Consider the following 18,796-nt stretch of genomic DNA (forward strand, 5'->3'; position numbering starts at 1 on the left):
TAATTTTCAACAAAAGAAATAGAAATAGTAATAGAGGCAGTTTGCTAACTCCGAAATAGCTCCTGACAAGCATACTCACACTTGATTCCTCCAGGGCAGTCCCACTGCACTCAGTGGGGTTGTAGGATTTGGGAAATAAATGGACATCTCTGTCTTCCTGGGCACTACATAAATTTGCTTCCCAGGTATTCTCAGCAGCCTGATATTCAAGGGCTGTTTCGAGGTGGTGTGTATCAGGCAAGAGAAAGTAGGCAGAGACAAGGAATTCATTACTTCACAGAAATTTTCACATGGGAAAGATTAACATTAGTCAGTCAGATTAGCATCTACCCACAAAATAACTTAAGGTGGGTGATGGAGCGCAGTGCTGTTCAGCGTCGACAGCAGGGGTAGGCAGCGAGCGCCCGGGCAGGCAGCGCTGCATCCCCCAGCCCAGCTCTCCCAACCCAGCCCTCCTCCCGTGGGAAGCAGCGTGGTCCTCTCTGGGGGCCTGGTCTTTGGGACCACCTTCCCCAAAGCATTCGCCGGCAGCCACAAAACGAGCCCCTGGCAGTGAGCCCGAGCTGTGACCTGTCTTTGACTGTCATCCAGACGAGTGAAATAATTATGCTGACAATCACATTATCAGGGCACATGTGAGCTAATACCTTAATTGCACGACTTCTTCAAGTTATTTTTGCATTCTCCCTGAAGGCTCATGGAAATCAGGGCTGTATCACAAGAGGGTTTTTTAGATACAGCTGTGTCCTCTAGACTTGTTAAGAAATGGTGAAGTTCGTCAGTGAAATATTTGAGTGCACACACGTAACTTTGCTTCATGTATCTGAGCTTTCCTTCACAGTGACTTCAGGCAAAGACTTTCGATCTGTCCATGTGAGGAAAAGCTGTTCTTGAATTTCTATTCCTCAATAACTCAATGGACGGGTGCTTATTCTAATACAAGGGAGCCTTTCTCCAATTTAACGTAACAACTCATCAAACATATCACATTTTGATAAAAGTTGATGTTTACAAGGTTATATTTATCACACAAACAAGCCCTTACTATTTTTAAGATGGAAGTGGAGACTCCATAGAGAAGTGTTTTCAGAGCAGAGATGGTATTGTGTATAGGCATACACTGCTTCTTTTCAAGCTCTGATGTGGGGTTATAGTGGAATGTTTTGATCTCATAAAGTACTCATCTTCAAGTACCATCCCAGGATAGACCAATTATGTCTACTTGGAAAACCAAATCCGAAATTTTTTCTCTAAACAAGTATAGCTCATCAGTTGCCTTTCTTTCAGCGTACACCTTCAGGTCCCAGACTCCTCTTTTGCTCTTTTTGGCAATTATTTTTTCCATGCATGTATTCTTTCACATATGTATTCATTCATTTGTAGTCATGAAAAGTGCTGACAGAAAAAGAAGGACTCTTTCCAGTACCTTTCAAAAATTTTGAAATTTAGATTTGTTCTGGACCTGAAAACGCCTGTACTGTTTCAGTAGTTTCAGCAAGACAGGATTGAATCTGAATATTTTCGTATTGATAAAAGTTGTCAGCTTTGTACCCTTTTCTTCCTTGAAGCTGCAACATCACTGAGATAATTTTATACAAATTTTCATCCAAATTAATATACTTTAATGAACTGTTTGGGCATGCAGTTGTTCATATGTCTATAAAAGGCACACCAACTTGTGCATTCTGGCTGGGGTGCATGTGGTCTCTTGCATACACACAGATTTCTGGGGTGGGGTTAAGTTTAAGATTACAGCTCCTAAGTTATCCTTTAGTGAATTAATCAGGTATCAGCTACTTTTACCGGTATCAAAGTACTTGGATGTAACATTTTGCAATTTTTCAGCTTTGGCTACCTCCACTTTAGCAAAAGAGGAACGATAGAAATCTTTCTAAAAGTGAACGGGGGTCCAAATAGTTACAGAAGTAAACGCCTTCCAGGAACAGCTGGTGCTGTGTCGTTCCGCAAAGATGCTGCACGATTAATGGTGTCTGCCTGTAGCCTGTTTGGCATGAGAAATATACCTGTGAGTTAAAAGCCCCCCTCCCCGTCCTAAGCCAGGCAGAAACAGCCTAAAGCTCAAAGGAGGTGCGTCTGAGGTGGTGTCCAGCCCTTTCCAGGTGGCCGGGGTGAGAGGAGAGGGAGGGCCGGGTCCCAGCTGCGCAGGGCTGCAGGAATTCGGGGTGAGGAGGTTAATGACCCGGCGTCGCTGCAGCTGCTCCTCTGTTGTACCGTTCCTCTGCCGAACCCCGGACGGAGAGGGTCTTTCTTACAAACAGCTTCATCCACGACCCAGCCCCAACCCAGCCGCTTTCATATGGACCGGCACTTTCCCTGCTGGATAAGCTGTAGGGTTTCTTGTCCTAGTCAATATTCATTCCAGCAATTTGCTTTCTGTGGGGAAGAAAAAAGAAAGAAAAAGTTATGTGGATGTGAATATTAAGAGAAATTAATTCTCTCTGTAATTCCCCCCAAGGCTCACAACACCCTAGTTGTTGTGATAAATTAGGCTTCTTGGTTGTTGAGTACAGCCAATATTTATAGAATCATAGAATGGTTAGAGTTGGAAGGGACCTCAAAGATCATCTAGTTCCAACCCCCTGCCATGGGGGGGGTTACTGCAGTTACATACAGATAGCAAGGTGTTAAACTGCATTTCTGCAGTTACGTGCAGATAGCAAGGTGTTAAAGTTGCTGAAGACATTCTTTAAGGTGCTTATCAAAGAGACTTGCTTTCCTGAAGATTTTTAACCAAAAATTACATTCAGTGTCACCTCAAATTTATCATTTGGTTCAAAACTATGATACTTCAAGATTTTGCATAAATATGTGTTTTAAGAGGCTTCAGTATTAGACATAAAGTTCAATTTTTAATTTAATGTTAGATCTCAATAATGGCCACCTTTTTTTTTTCAACAGGATTATTTTACAGATGAAAACAGAGTACTTAAAAAGGACCCTCAACAGGATTACCATCTGGAATATGCCATGGAAAACAGCACACATACAATATTGGCTTTTAGCAGAGAACTGCACACTTGTGATACAAATGACAAAAGCATAACGGTAAGAGGCTCTGCTTATATGTAGAGAGATGAAGTAACTACTACAGGCCGAATGCATATGTGGTTATGAAGCTGGTTATTAAAACCTCATCTTAGTAAAAGGACAGAATTAGAGAAATTAACTAAAACATCTCTTTGGTCAACTTAAATAAACTGTGTAAAATACTTGTGCTCATTTTATTAAGCTCTGTATTTTAGTTTCAGCTTTCTTTGTCCTTCTACATTAATGCATTATTCTCTCTAACTTCTACATGCCAAGTGAACACAGGATTGAAACAGGTACCTCTGGGCCAGCAAGTCCCATATCCCACAACTGCAGTCATTCAAGAGATGCCAACTTGAGAAACACTTTTTAGGTCTTACACTAACTTGTGATTGTTCTTCAAGATAGGCTTTTTAAAAGGTTTGGAGCATGTGTATTTGTAGTATATTTTTGGTTTTATTTCTTTATTCAAAATGAAGAAGTTGAAGAGTTTTATGATAAAACTCTTACCATGGTAAAATACTTTTCATGGTAAATTCTCCGTTTGCCTTAGAGACTACTGTCCTAAGTTTCCTAAGCATAATTTCAAATTATATGAAGTTGGTGACTTTCGTATTGAAAATGATGGGTAGATCAGAGAGATTTGCAAAGCTTTCTATGCTTTGGCTTGTTTACTTCTCATTTTGGAAGCATTGCTATTGTAGTTCAACACTGTTTTCATTATCTGTATTTTCACAATATATGCAATAATAGCAACATGAGGAGCTGAAAGGTGCAGGAAACAAACCACAGCTGTATAAACTACCAGATTCCAGGCAGTCAATGGATCTATGGTTTTTGCACCTGCTCCAAATTGTCTCAGTATAATTTAACATTCTGGGACACTTTCGAATTTGTTAAAGTATTTTGTCTCAGGGGTGATTATTGCATTTCGAGAATTGGTTACAGAGAATTGATCTCTGCTGTGGCTGTAGGTTGATTTTTAAGATGTAAAATCTGTTCTGTAATTGAATGTCTATCTTCCCTAGCATGTAAGGACAGCAGTTCACAGAAGGTATTTACATCTTTACAGGGTTGAGCCTGGGAACTGTTCTGGGGGGAAACCTTCTGATTGCTGGCCAGTTGAGTGGCACCTCTACAAAAATAGTTTGGTGTGTTTCGTTGGTTAGCTCTTTATGGGTCTGTTCTGCTATTTGCAGATATGATTTAAATTTGCGGCGTTAATGAAGGCATCTGTCAGAGCCAAATTAAACTTCTGCAGATCTACAATGAACTCTATGAGTGTAAAATATTATTAATTTTAAAAGCAAAATTGAGTCAGTAGATGACTGCTCTTCTGGTATACATGGTCAGTGATCAGATACAACACCACCTACGTCATACCGAGTTATGTGAACTATACAAGGAAGATCTTGTTCCTATTCCTTATGGGTTTTTTGGTTGTTTTATTTTTTTCAGGAGAGCACAGTGCGGGTAATATGGGCCTACCACCACAAAGACATGGGAGAAGCAGGTCAAAATTACCACGGGTCTAATCGTGGTACAAAGAGTCTACGTTTACTGAATCCTGAGAAAGAAGAAGTCTCATCTGCCTCGTTGCCATACTTTGACTTGAGAAACAAAGACGTAAGTTCATCTGGGTTTTGGGTTTATGTGGAGATGGGGACAAGGTGACAGCCAAAATTTTGGGCTCACGCGGCAGGATAATCTGACTTTTATAATATTGTGTTCTTGCCCTTTTTATTAAGACAGGTGCCTGTACCAGACAAGGATACAACATATTGGTGCCAAATGTTTAAGATTCCTGTACAACATGAAAAGCATCATGTGACAAAGGTGAGTGTTGCTGACTGCGCGAGTTTAGAGGAGCTCAGATAATGATTACTCCTCAAATCTATTCTTGCACTTTCAAAATTTGTTTCACTGTTTACTGGAGTGAAAACAAGACCTCGTGTCTGTCTTCACAAAAATGGGTCAAGTGTGTGTGTATGTGTGCCCATGACCTGATTCTGGTGTGCCCTGGCAACTGGCATGCACGGTGACGGAGCCCCTTTCTTTCTCTGCCCCTACACCCTCTCTCTCTGTTAAGAAAATGAGGTTGAAAATTATTTCTGTTCATAAACATTTTTGGCAAAGACTAAATAAAATTGTCTAAAAGCATGTTCCATCAAGTTTCTACTTTTATATAAGAATGTCATGAGTTTCTTTTCATGGAGAGTAATTTTATATTAAGAAATAATTAAACGGTGAATTTAGTTGGAGTAAAGGGCCAAGTTTTTATCTGATCCAAATCACCTCTCTTGCGATGGCCACAGTGGACTTATGCCACGTTGCATCACACGAGCACAGACTCCACTATCTTCATCCATGTAAAAACCAAATATTATGAAAAAAAAAGATTAATGTTGTGGTTTAAAAATTAATGAAAATGTGTAAACATCTACACAGAGTTCAGCAGGATCCAAGATGATTTCAAAAACATATGCAGAAACATGTTTTTCTATAGTACATTTTCTAACTTTCTTTCAATTTGGAACCGAAAGCCTAAGAGTGCTGGGAGAGAGATGATTCTCACACTCCTTCCCATGAGCGATATACTGAAGACCTCCTAAAAGAATAACTTATTATTATTACTTTAGTCTGCTTAAGATAGCACCATGAGATAGCTCTGGCCCTTGTTTTCATCTTTCAATCTATTAATGCTTTTAAGTATACAATTCTATTCCTTATTTTTTTATTATTATCAGTCATATTTCTCCAATGTATTCAGTAAGACTGAAGTTTCAAATTAGCTCAGAGATGTGATCTCCACTATATGTCTGAGAAATACATACAGTTGTTATGAAATACTGTGGTTTTCTGCACTTTATCAGAAAGAAGCATTGCAAGGGGCAAATTTCTGCATTCAGGTACTTGATCTTTAATCACATTTGAAATTTGTGGCAGTTACTTTCACAGATCTGTATGAAAAGCAGAATTTACTTGTAATATGGCATATGTGTCAGGATTCCTGTCTTTCTGCTTTCAAATGAGAGAGCTTCAGAAAGGTAGTATCAGAATCATGCTTTCCATGTTAAGTTTAGTGCAAGTTGTAGATAGATACATGCTGTTCTGCTACAAAGTTCTCTGGAGCTGTTTATTATTTATATTTTCCGAATTTATTTTTTAAATGTTTTGCCTAATGGCACATATAGTTACACATTTTTTTTTTTTAAATGTGATTGGTTGAAGCTAAAACATGACTTTAGCTCAGAAATACATTGACTGATTTTTCTGAATAGTTTTATAATCTTTATTTTTTTTGATGATGAAGAATATTGTAATTTTAGAAATTACATTTTGAAATCAGCAATTTATTTCTTTTTTTATAAAGTTAAAAACTGAAGTAGAATCCTCAGTGATTTTCCACCTTCAGAAAAGCAAATTTCATCTTGCCATAAAAAAATGATTAGAGAGAGAAAAATGAGTACAGAAAGAGAAGAACTGTGTAGAAACACTTCCTTAGAATTTCTTTTCAGGGGAATAACTTGCATTTGCATATGTGTGACTTTTGTAGATGACATTTAGAGGGTTTCTGTGGAATTGTATCTATGCACTCTTGCAAACTGATTCAACATTTCCTAAAGCCTACTGATACACAAAGGATGGGGCTTATGACTACTCAGGAGGATATTATCTATGCAAACAAAGACTGAATTTCACAAAGAGGAGGATAGATGAATTATTTGGCCTGATCAAACTGTCTGTGTTAGTTAAATACTTACTTAGAGGTTGATTGTGGATTCCTTCTGTAGCATCATTTTCATACAAACCTACACATCTCATTTTTACAGACAGAAAAAAAAACATTGACAAAATGCTAGAATTTGTCTCAAGTATTATTCAGTCTACTTAAGTACTGTACATATAAGCTGACTTTGTCTATTTCTATCCTTATGTATGATTTTGTGGGGAACTGAAGTGTAGATTCTATGATTCTGTCATTCTTGTTGGATGATGTGTACGATCAATACTGTGGAAGTGTGCACTTAGCTGTGTGTATATGTAAATCTGCTGGTGATCTGGTGTCTCAAGTAGGTGCAACAGCCACAATAAGAATTTTTTTTTCATACTGTTCAGCTGTTCTCTGTCATTCCTTTCTTCTTGAAAACTGCTCTAAGCATTTTATAGTAATGTATTTCTTAAAAGATCAGTTTCATTAGGAAAACCACAATATTTTAATGAAATAAACTGTCTGAGAAAAAATGAGGCTTGTCATTAAACACAGAGGCTGAGTTAATCATCTCTGATTAACGAATGCCAGATTCTGAATCCAGATTCTGAATTAAAAAGGATTTTTTACCTTCCATTGACCATGCATTATTTTAAAAAAGAGTACCTATATGCTGTCAAGCAGAACATATTTAAAGCATTTACAAATGTATTTTGTAAGTACAATCTAGTTGTGCAGCAACTGAGTAAGTGATAAAACTTGGACTTAGGGTGCATCTACAGTCGTGTTTCAGTTTGGAAGAGAAGTACGCTTTTGAAGCAAATCTTCAAATTATTCTTGCTTACTTCGGTGTGGTTACTGCCATGGAGCAGTCATGGAGCTTGTGAACTGCATCCCTTTGGATGAAACTCAACAGGAGGGTGTGCATCAGGAGCACAACAGAAATCCCCTGGGTGGAAATAGGCTGTCAGTCCATAGGACCAGACCAGCGCTTGTACAAATAAAACATTTCTGATGCTGGATAATATAGATGTCAGGACCACATCCTTTTCCTCCTTTGTGCTTTTTTTTTCTCATGGAAAAATAGTCCACCAAACTGAATGACTCTCTGGATGACGGGAAGCTATTTTGCAGATGTCCCAATATACTGCCTTTACCTTCTGGGTAGCTCAGGCACAGTCCTCCACCCGATTGCTCACACGAGTGAGCTGTCGATCTGAAGTGAATTGAAAGGCTTGTCTGGGGAGCGATTGGAAGCTCTGGATTTTTCTCTTAGCACAAAGTAAAGAAATAACTAGCAAAAGAGATCTCAAAATCAGTCAAAGGTAAATTATGTGAGATCTTATGTCTTTTCTTTCTCTTTACATAACATTAATGCTGCTTTCCAAGAACCTCAGGTAATGAGAACCAGCATATTTTCATTGACTGTTCTTGATCAGGCTGCACTACATGACAGGTAAATTATGCAAGAGATAAGATTGCAATCTTGTGTTCGTCTCATAGGTAGAATAAGGACATGGATAAATAGTTTCTCCTTACGCTACGCTCACCAATGGAGAACAGAGCTTCACTGCGATAACGGGGCACTCAGCCAGGGTTAGGACTTCTCTGGTTAATCTTCCTTTGTTTCATATCTCTTGCAACTTCTTCCCTAGGGAAGAGATTGTGTCTTCCTACATGTCTCTGCAATGCCTTCTGTTACGAGATCTTCCCTGATGCCTCTAGGAACTCCTGGAGTGATAACTCATAACAACATTATGCCTGCTAAGAAATAAAACAAAGTAAGATGGTTTCTCAATAGCTAGGCATAACTGCGATAAGAGTTAGCCAGACTACAACCAATACCAGGCACTGAACTGGTTTTGTGACTCTGAAGGAATGCATCACTCCTCAGCTTACAGCAGCCTACCTGGCTGCACAGTGACAGCTCGAAAATTTGTTAAACTTCTACAGGTTTTCCCTCCTACGTGTTTTTTGTTAGCAGAACCATTTATGAAAGTAATAGATCAGTTTTGAAAACAGCAATATGCAGAACAGATGAAAGGGATTGCTTGGAGGTAACAGAGGGCAACCATCTTTCTTCAAGTCAGCTGTTTGCAGGATGGATCCGCAGTGGTCCCGGAGCGGTGGACCCTGGCCGCTCTGTGTGGGAGAGCACTCACTGCTGCCTGCCTGTAAAATCCTCCTGCAGCTACATGTGCATTGGCCTGTTCTGCTGCTTTGAGCTTCAGGCTGCGGTGTGTGCCTCAGGCTTACTACCCTACAGGGATTTTTACGTTTCTCACAGAGGGAAGTTAGCCGGGAGCTTTCTCAGAAGTAGCTTCCTTAGAAAAAGAAGCATTCCATTTATTAGCCCAGGCTTTCCGGAGATGGGTTTAAGGTTATTTCTTGCTGCGATTTTCGCAGTGCTCTGTAAATGTCGTTATTCTGACTGGTCCTGAACATGCCTTTTAATCGCATCCCTAAAGAAAGTCCTCTGGTTTCACCGATTGCACTTGGCAAAGGACCTCTGCTCCAATGGGACCTCTCAGAGGGAAGGAGGAACCTGGTGGTAGAGCACAGGCACGTCCACGCACCGAACTGTGCACGAAAAGGTTTCTGTCTCCCTGCCGAAGCCACGCCAAGGGCATCTCCTTGGGTGCGGAGAGCCCTTGCAGGCAGTCGCTGCCACCCTGGGGCTGGGAGCGGGGGCTTGCAGAGGGAGAGGGGCTCGCCCACCGGAGCCCGCACCGAAAGGCAGTCTGTGCAGCACCCCTCCTCTTGTAAATAGCCCGTCTTAAAAATCTCTTTCTCATTGCTTTTTTGGTTTAAAAAAAATAGTTATTCAGTGGCAGCACACTGGAGCTTCTGAGATCCTTTAATTCTTGTACCATCGAGATGTCTGATTTTCATGATTTTCGCTGTGCGTGGATAAGTGTGTGCTGACATGTCTTTATTTTGACAGTTTGTAAGACTATTTGTTTCTGGTTATTTTTTTCTACCTATTTGCTGAATTTATTTTTTGCTTACCGTGAGCTAGTATCATGCAGATGTTTATTGGCAGCATGAAAGTAAAAATTTTTTACGCATTCATGAGAAGTGCTTCCCTATATTTTGACAAATACAGCTTTTGTTGTATTTTCAAAGCTTGTTTTTACTCTTCTTTCTACTTGTAGTTCTACAGATACAGCATTTTTATTAATCTCTTTAGCTTAGCTTTCAATACTCCATGTCTTCTGTTTGTTTAATTTAATTGGATTGCTTATTAATGTAACTACACCTGCTAAAGATTCATTACTTTAATTACTTTCACATTAACTGCAGATGTCCCATGAGTTCCATTGGTTTTTTTTCGCCACAGTTAGAAAACCTTAAAATCCAGTATTTCCTCTACTGTCTCTAGATTCTCTATACCTGTGGTCTCTCACTGCTCCTGACAAATTGTTTAATACTGTGTGTAAACTTCTGAAAATGTACAGTATTTACTGGTGAAGGAATGGTATGTATATTCTACATGCCAGATGTGCCATAATCAATTTGCGTGAAGCTTTTCGGTTTCAGTGTATAACATGTCTGTGCTAGTTTCAACACTCCATAAATTTTCCCTCTTTATTTTCTTAATTTCTTTGAAATATACCGTGTTTTCCTCAGGGAAAGTAGCTTCTCGGGCTTCAGTAGTGATAATCCCATAGACAAAAACATGTCAGACATTGAAATTCACTATTAAGAGCAGGAAAAACAGTTTATGTAAAATAACAAATACAGTTGGGTAGGAGAGTCATTTAGCTGTTTCTACATGTCTTTTCTCTAAGAATCACTCATTTTCCTATAGTTTCAAACTTTCTGGGTTTTTTTTGAAACTAGTGTAGTCTGACAAATACTAGCTGAAAGGCTGCGATGCGACTGTGCTCAAGAGGGTAAATTACTTCAGGTTCTGTAAAAGGACATTTTTAATGGGACACCCAGTTTTAGAGGGCATTTGGTGTTGGAAAGGAGGATGGTAGGTTGCACTTTGTAACCTCTGAATCGTTCGGATGCCTGTATAAAGCATTCCTTCCGTGTGCATTATTTGAACCTGCTTATGAGAATGGAGTGAACAGGTTCAGTGCTGCTGAAATGGGAGAGAAGTCCCATGCTGGGGAGTAGAATATGTGATCAAAATTCAGTATCTCTTAAGTACAACCTCATGCACACTAAATTACATTCAGGTAACTTATTGAATACAGTATGTTTCCAACTGTGAAGATGGGCTTCCTCTCATCTAACTTGACTTGTCTACAGGTCTGACCCAGCTGCTTAAATGACCTTACAGTGGTAAAAATAGCTGTTTGTATAATCCTAGAGGAGGTGTGTGAAATGCATGAACTCTAGCATTCCTTGTATGGTTCCATCTCTCTCTCCATTAAGTGAAAAGAGAACCCGGATAACCAGCCTGTATGAGATATGTAGCTCTCAGATGAATGAATCAGGGGATGCGTGTCCCACCAAAATGGTCAGGAGACAGAAGAGATTGTGACAGTATTCAAAATTGCAAAATAAAACTTTCTATTTTAAATTTACCTTTAGGAAAAATGGATTTTTCTCAACCATAACCCTATGTAAATTTTGACACTTATCTTAGGATGTGGCTAGTGAAAACAGGCCAAGTATAACACCAGAAAAAACTTAATTATTTAGCATTATCTGAGAGGCATTACATTGGGCATATTTTTATATAAGCACCAATGTTTCCATTGTTGTTCTCCTTGGAAAAGGGAGCCTCTTTTCAATTAAAGAAAGGCCTGTATTAGAGCACACCAGCAGCTGCCAGTCAATCTTCGTGTTCAGTTTCAGAGCAATCTCTGATAAGGAAGTAAAAACTCAAAAAAAAACTTGTTGCCATGGGTAACTCTGGTTTTTGACAGTGGAATGCTTTAGTAATACCAAAGACCCCAGTGTGAAAACACAAAGGGACCCCAGTTTAAGAGACTGATTGATTGAAATCCAGAAGGGCAGCCAGTGGCCTTCGGTGCCTAAATGAGGGCACTGATTTTTAACTTGAGTGATACCAGACAGTAACTGCTTGTTGTTCTCTGACTTGAACTTTTACGTTTTGCTAAATGTGATAACTCTAGCAAGTGATAACTCTGAATTGGCCCATTAGGCTTTGCAGTGGTAAAGGATCATATAACTGAACTGGAAATTAAAAGATTCCCAAGCAACAATCTCAGGAAGTAACAGAAATACTGTCTTCTCTCGTATTCTGCTAAAATAATTCATATGTAAAATTATTTCATAAATTATTTCATTCTGTGATCAAAGATGAAACCACATATGACCACAGATTTTACTGTCACACCAAACTTCATATTTCTTAGTGGAACGTATTCTGATTTTGCGGTAGTCTTCTTTCGTTCCCCTGGTATATCTTTACAATAAGAATACTTAAACTGTGCAACTGTTGCTGCATTAGTTATTCCATACTTGGTATGCAAAAATAATCTATTTCATTTCTGTCATTAGCAAACTTGAACATCTAGTTAATTTAATACAATTTCTTTGATTTTTCTTTTTTTTAATTAAAACAACATCCATTCATTATGGCAATGTATTGACTATGCCAGCATGTGATTGGAAAAAATATATTTTATGTGATTCTCTGGTTAAATGAAAGTCAGAATTTCTGTAAGTTCTTGTTACACACGAGTGTTAGATTAAAGGAGCCTTACCTGAAAATATGACCAGCTGTGAGCATGGAGAAGCGGAGGCCACAATTTTCTGAAACTCTCTGAGCTTCACCTCTCTGTTCTGAGGTCTTTGTGGGGTGATTTTCAGGAGAGGACTGCTATTGTTTGACTCCATTTTGTGTCATACCATGTCTTCATTTCTTCTTCCTCATTCTTAGCTTTGTGTATGGTTTTAGAGTAAGCCTGTGATTAGGTACTGCACTGAAAAAACCAAGAAAATCTTGTCTAGGACTTGTCTGCAGTTAACCGATCCATACTTATCATAGCAAGCAATAAAAGATTTCAGAGTAAAATTTGGTCTTAAATGAGTGATTATAAACCATCTTTTGTGCAAATACCAGAACAGCAGGTTCATAGATAGTAAAATCTGACTTGATGGGACTTGCACATTGCGAAGCGAGTGTCTGAATGGGTCACAGAACAGATCTACCTTGGCCCTATTGGCTTCTTGGCATTGCTTCTTGAGATCAACTTTCTAATTGAGACAAGTCACATAGTAGCATCTCAAGCGAATTTTCTATAGGGCCACATTTAATAGCTCCAATGTCATTTCTATAGACAAGAAATTTCATTTCCGATCTAACTGTTTAAAGAGTTTGTCTGCTGTACCGACCTCTCACTCTGCAACCCCAGTGTTATCTACTGGGGTTAGTTTTCAGAGAATAATGTTGTGACACCCTCTCCATCTCTGCTTCCACTTGCAATGCACAGCTGTCGTAGCTATGTCCAGAGTGTAGATTCACTGACTCCTGGGGTAAAATAGAAAGAAACAACGTTAATAACAGTGGAAAAATAGACAGACAATAGTCAGACAATGCTACTCCACCACGACCACACATAGCATACATAATATCAAAATCCACACAGATGACAACTGAACCACAGGTAAATGGTGAATAGTTTCTCTTTGCACTAAGACTAAAGTGAAGTTTTACCTGGTATGAAAAATGAAGAGAAGGCTCCAGGGTGATCTTATTGCAGCCTTCCAGTACCTAAAGGGGGCCTACAGGAAAGCTGGAGAGGGACTTTTTACAAGGGTGTGTAGTGATAGGACAAGGGGCTGAAAGAGGGCAGATTTAGGTTAGATATAAGAAAGAAATTCTTTACATTGAGGGTGGTGAGGTACTGGAACAGGTTGCCCAGAGAAGTTGTGGCTGCCCCATCCCTGGAGGTGTTTAAGGCCAGGTTGGATGAGGCTTTGGGCAACCTGGTGTAGTGGAGGATTTCCCTGCCCATGGCAGGGGGGTTGGAACTAGATGATCTTTGAGGTCCCTTCCAACCCTAACCATTCTATGATTCTAAAATGAAGAACCAACCTCAAAACACCCTAACTTGATGAGACTGCAAACTAATGCTCTTCAGTCTCCTTTCTCCATCCTCTCATTTCAGTGACCTTTCCATTACTCCAAGTTGCTTGGACTGGAGCTGTGTCTTTCCGTTTTAGGAAGTGCCAGTTACAGTTTTGGTTTCTAGAGAATTAATATAGTGTAATTTTAATACAGTATTCTCAAGTGACTTCGAAAGAACCATGTCATCTGAAAACGGCCCTTGTGTGACTTCGTGGGTGCTGTTGAGGGGTGTTGGAACCTTACATAAGGGACTCAGGATCAGGTTCAGGGTGAGAAAATGTGAAAATCGTAGTACTAAATGTAGACATTACCTAACTGCACACATTTTGTAAACCATCTCATGCTTGTATGTTAACCCTATAAGTATAAATTTTTAGAGGGTTATGAACAACAGTTCCCCAGGTTTGTTCTGCTGACCCAGGAAGCTGTGTCATGTCAAAGTCGTGACACTTGTGCTTATTTTATCCCACGCTTTCCCTTCAGCAAACTTTAGGTGCCAGAACATGCAGATTGGCGACTCCAGTAGAAGCTCAGAATTCGAATACTTAATGCCTTTCTCGTATGTGTTCCCTTTTGGCAGTCCTCCACAGAGATCAGCATTTCCTTGTCAGAAAATGTATTTCCTAGCAGTACACTCCAGTATGTGTAAAACAAGAAACGGACACCCTGTAAATTCTCACACGCTCTGTCTTCAAGTAAAGCTGCATATCATAGATTTCATAGATTTCTAGGTTGGAAAAGACCTTAGAGATCATCGAGTCCAACCGTCCCTAATCCCCATTAAACCATATCCGTAAGTAGATCATCCACCCTTTGCTTAAACACATCCAGGGATGGGGACTCAGCCACCTCCCTGGGCAGCCTAATGTTCACTCCCTAGCAGGAGGAGAAAAAGTATAGTGTTATTAAGCTACAGGATTGGAAGGGAACACTTTGCAGTCGTATGATAGAATTAAAACCTCTTCCATTGCCATCTCAAAGAAATTAACATTGCTGTGCATGAATGGTGATTTCATGAACAAAAGGAACTATCTTCACTGACTTTATTATTTGTACTCTTCAAATTATATGTTCCTCTTGAATAAATATAAACTCTTCATAGACTATCCATTTTGGCTTTAGATCTGAGACATATTTGGTTACATATTACTTTATTATGATATTGCTTTCACAAGAAAGTAATGATATTACTGATTAATTGCCGGTTAATTCTCCTTGGTGTGTGTCAGCTGTGCTGGGAGACTATGACTGTACTGAATACTGCAACCACTCTGCCTGTGTTTCTGCTGCTTAGGAGTGCAGTGAGTGTATGGCCAGGAAGCATAACTGAACAAAACATGTTTTTTCTTGACCTGAGTGCTTTATCAGATTGCTCCTCAGGGTTATACTTTCTAACTGTTACTAAATGCGTTATCTTAAATCTTCAGACATACCTCAGGCAGAAACAAAGTTTTATGAATGTTCCTTTGAGGTATACTTCTTTAGTCTGAATTACTGCATGCCTTTAAAGTCTGAAAGTCTTGATGAGTGGTGGATTTCCAGGCAATTAATTAGGAATAAGAACTTAGGAATGGACTTGGTGCCAGAGAGAACCCGAAACCCTAAACCCATCTATAGTTCTTATTCTAAAATGTTTAGTTTTATTGGTTATTGTGTTGTTTGATTCCTCTTTCCTAATTAAAATATTTGATTTATTCTGCACACTGACCTATAGAAAGTCTCGGCGTGCAGCAGAATCATTAGCATTTCATAATCAGAATAGTATGTGGGGATGGGAGGATTTGTGCGAATTTAAAGATACAACCTCCTGTCCAAGCTAACAGCACAGCAACAGTAACTTTTACCTGAAAGTACATATTCTTTTCCAATAAAAATTCTGCAGCTTAAAAACAGAGGCATGATAATTACTTCTTAATGCAGTACACTAATAAAACTTCAATAAAAGTCTTCATTGAACAACATAGTCACTGGGTAAACAAATCCTTTCTTCTTTACACCAAGAACACGAAATATAGAATCATAGAATCATACAATGGTTAGGGTTGGAAGGGACCTTAAAGATCATCTAGTTGCAACCCCCCTGCCATGGGCAGGGAAATCCTCCACTACACCAGGTTGCCCAAAGCCTCATCCAACCTGGCCTTGAACACTTCCAGGGATGGGGCATCCACAACTTCTCTGGGCAACCTGTTCCAGTGCCTCATCACCCTCTGAGTGAAAAATTTCTTTCTTATATCTAAACTAAATCTGCCCTCTTTCAGTTTAAATCCATTGCCCCTTGTCCTATCACTACACGCCCTTGTAAAAAGTCCCTCCCCAGCTTTCCTGTAGGCCCCCTTTAGGTATTGGAAAGCTGCTATAAGATCACCCCGGAGCCTTCTCTTCTCCAGGCTGAACAGCCCCAACTCTCTCACCCTGTCTTCATAGCAGAGGTGCTCCAGTCCTCAGATCATCTTCGTGGCCCTCCTCTGGACTCGTTCCAGCAGCTCCATGTCCTTCTTGTGTTGGGGACTCCAGAGCTGAACACAATATTCCAGGTAGGGTCTCACGAGAGTTGAGTAGAGGGGCAGAATCACCTCCCTCGACCTGCTGGCCACGCTTCTTTTGATGCAGCCCAGGATACGGTTGGCTTTCTGGGCTGCCAGCGCACATTGCCGGCTCATGTTGATCTTCTCATCGACCATCACTCCCAAGTCCTTTTCCTCAGGGCTGCTCTCAACCCATTCTCCGCCCAGCCTGTACTTGTGCATGGGATTGCCCCGACCCATGTGCAGGACCTTGCACTTGGCCTTGTTGAACTTCATGAGGTTCTCACAGGCCCACCTCTCCAGCCTGTCAAGGTCCCTCTGGATGGCATCCCTTCCCTCCAGCATGTCCACAACACCACACAACTTGGTGTCATCTGCAAACTTGCTGAGCGTGCACTCAATTCCACTGTCCATGTCTCCAACAAAGATGTTAAATATCTGTGCTTTGAATAAGGTTTTCCATTCATGTGGTAAGGGCTTTTCTCCACAGTGATGTTAGAATCTTTGTTATGTGTTTTGAAGTATACCCCAAACCAGTTAAACCCAAATGCCAACAATATAGCTTAAATAAATAAATAATCAAGCCAGCACTGTTATTTCAGCTTGGGTTTATGTCCTGTATTTGAATCTCACTTGGGAAAAAAAAAACCCTCCACGCACATTAAGGACAAATTTAAATACTTTCAGTTGTATGGAATCTCTATTTTTGGTCTGAAAAGTTTCCATCCTCCAAGGAAACCTTACCTAATCATATTACGAGGTTGGAGGTGGGGATGGTTGCTGTTGTCTCGGCCTTTTTCTCCTCTCCATCTCTTCTATATTAAAATACAAGAACAAAGATATGTCACTAACTACCCAGGTTATATTTTCCTTCAGCTGGAAGATTTGAAAAATGTGTATGAAAATAATTTGGATGAATATTTTTACGTTTGAAGGACAATTCAAGCTAAGCAGTCATGCTCCCTGTTGTGGATAGGTGACTATCAGCGGACCAAAACCAGGGGCTTTGCTCTGCCTCCTGCAATTCGCTCACCAAAGTACAACCTTGCCAAGTAAGCAGCACAGTGTAAACTCAGAAGCACTTGAGACAGAGAACGGTTTAAAGGGCTTTGTTACTAATGAAGACTGAGTTTAGGACTTGGATTGTACTGTGAAAAAAACAGAAATGGGCACTTAGCTGTGTACATGCAAAAGATACAGGTGATCTCAGGAAAGATGACGGGCAGCTAGTCCATGCTAGACTGCAGCCACTTGAGCATTGCTTGAGCATTGGAGGTATCTCTTTCAGCCCTAACTGTTCTATGGCATTAATTTAATGATTTCTGACAGATGGGGTGGGGTGGGACCACTGGGAGGGTGGTCCCTGCCTGACCCTGGGATGCCTGAACTCTGAGCTGAAAGTCTGCAGCAGATTAGTGTCCCAGATGTGATGCTGGCCCGGGCAGGCTTTTCTCCTGACATGAGATAGCTGTTATGTTGTTAGGGTTAAAATTCTGATCTACCCTGCAGTCATGGACTTAAACATCTACCCCAGCTCAGAGGCATGTTTCCAGCTCTTGGGTTTTTGCTCAGCATACCTCTGGATTATGTGCAAGAAGCAATGTTAGGCAGAAAATGACTACTGTTTTTATTTCAGAACATTTAGATGAAAATAAAACCCTATTATTATTGATTTTTTTTTGCTGGAATATGTAGAGTTTTTTACTGAAAAAGACCCAACTGCATTAAGCCAAGTATACTAAGTATTTGCTTTTCTGAAGAAAAATCTAAAACCTTAAAGGAGATGTTTTAGATAAATATTTGTTCATTCCACAACTACACTTGTGAAAAGCAAAAAAAAAAAAAAAAAATCAGAAAAGAAGATACGGTGTCTAGCTTTGAAGAACTTTTCTAAGGCAGACAAATATTTCAATATATGTACATGGTACATATTTGTAAAAGAAGTACAAAGACCAGAGTAATCAGTAAGAAGGTAATAGTTCTTCCCCAGGATGAGTATAGGAAGCAGCCTAAAACTTGATCTTCTGCTACAAAATTTCTCTCATATAAACTCAGCCAATACTCAGTTTCACAACCATCATGTTTTGGTCTGAGTTAATCAGAGTCATAGCAAACTCAAATAAATAAACCAACCATATGCTAGAAACTCGCTTAGATGCAGCAGTGCCAGGACAAAATCTTATGTCAAAGTTTTGCTTTCCATTTTGAGATTAGAGAATAATGGTTTTTTCCTATGACACCACTGGCTACATATATGAGGTGTTGTGTAAGGCTGTGGCCTTATTCAGAGTAATTTTTTTGGCAATATACCATCCCATAGTGCCTTTAAAATGTAAGATTAAGTTGAAGCTAGCTTTTGAGCCAGAAAAAATAAAATAATAGTTTTCATTCATGTTTCAGTGTAGAAGCATCACTGCAACCAGATAAAAAACCTGCTGCCATTTTCATACATAA

The 18,796-nt window shown here is 39.7% G+C and overlaps 1 protein-coding gene across 1 annotated transcript in view; it reads left to right on the forward strand.

Annotated features, from left to right (window-relative positions):
- The window catches only part of MOXD1 (monooxygenase DBH like 1), a 53,386-nt gene that overhangs the window by 10,110 nt on the left and 24,480 nt on the right, over positions 1 to 18,796 (forward strand). Inside the window, exons 2-4 of the mRNA XM_086632075.1 lie at positions 2,920 to 3,066; positions 4,507 to 4,674; positions 4,801 to 4,884. Coding sequence (XP_086488201.1) covers positions 2,920 to 3,066; positions 4,507 to 4,674; positions 4,801 to 4,884 — 399 coding nt within the window. The remainder of the gene's footprint in view (positions 1 to 2,919; positions 3,067 to 4,506; positions 4,675 to 4,800; positions 4,885 to 18,796) is intronic.

The sequence above is a fragment of the Tauraco erythrolophus genome, chromosome 2 (genome assembly GCF_009769465.1).
Source record: "Tauraco erythrolophus isolate bTauEry1 chromosome 2, bTauEry1.pri, whole genome shotgun sequence".
Lineage (NCBI taxonomy): Eukaryota > Metazoa > Chordata > Aves > Musophagiformes > Musophagidae > Tauraco > Tauraco erythrolophus.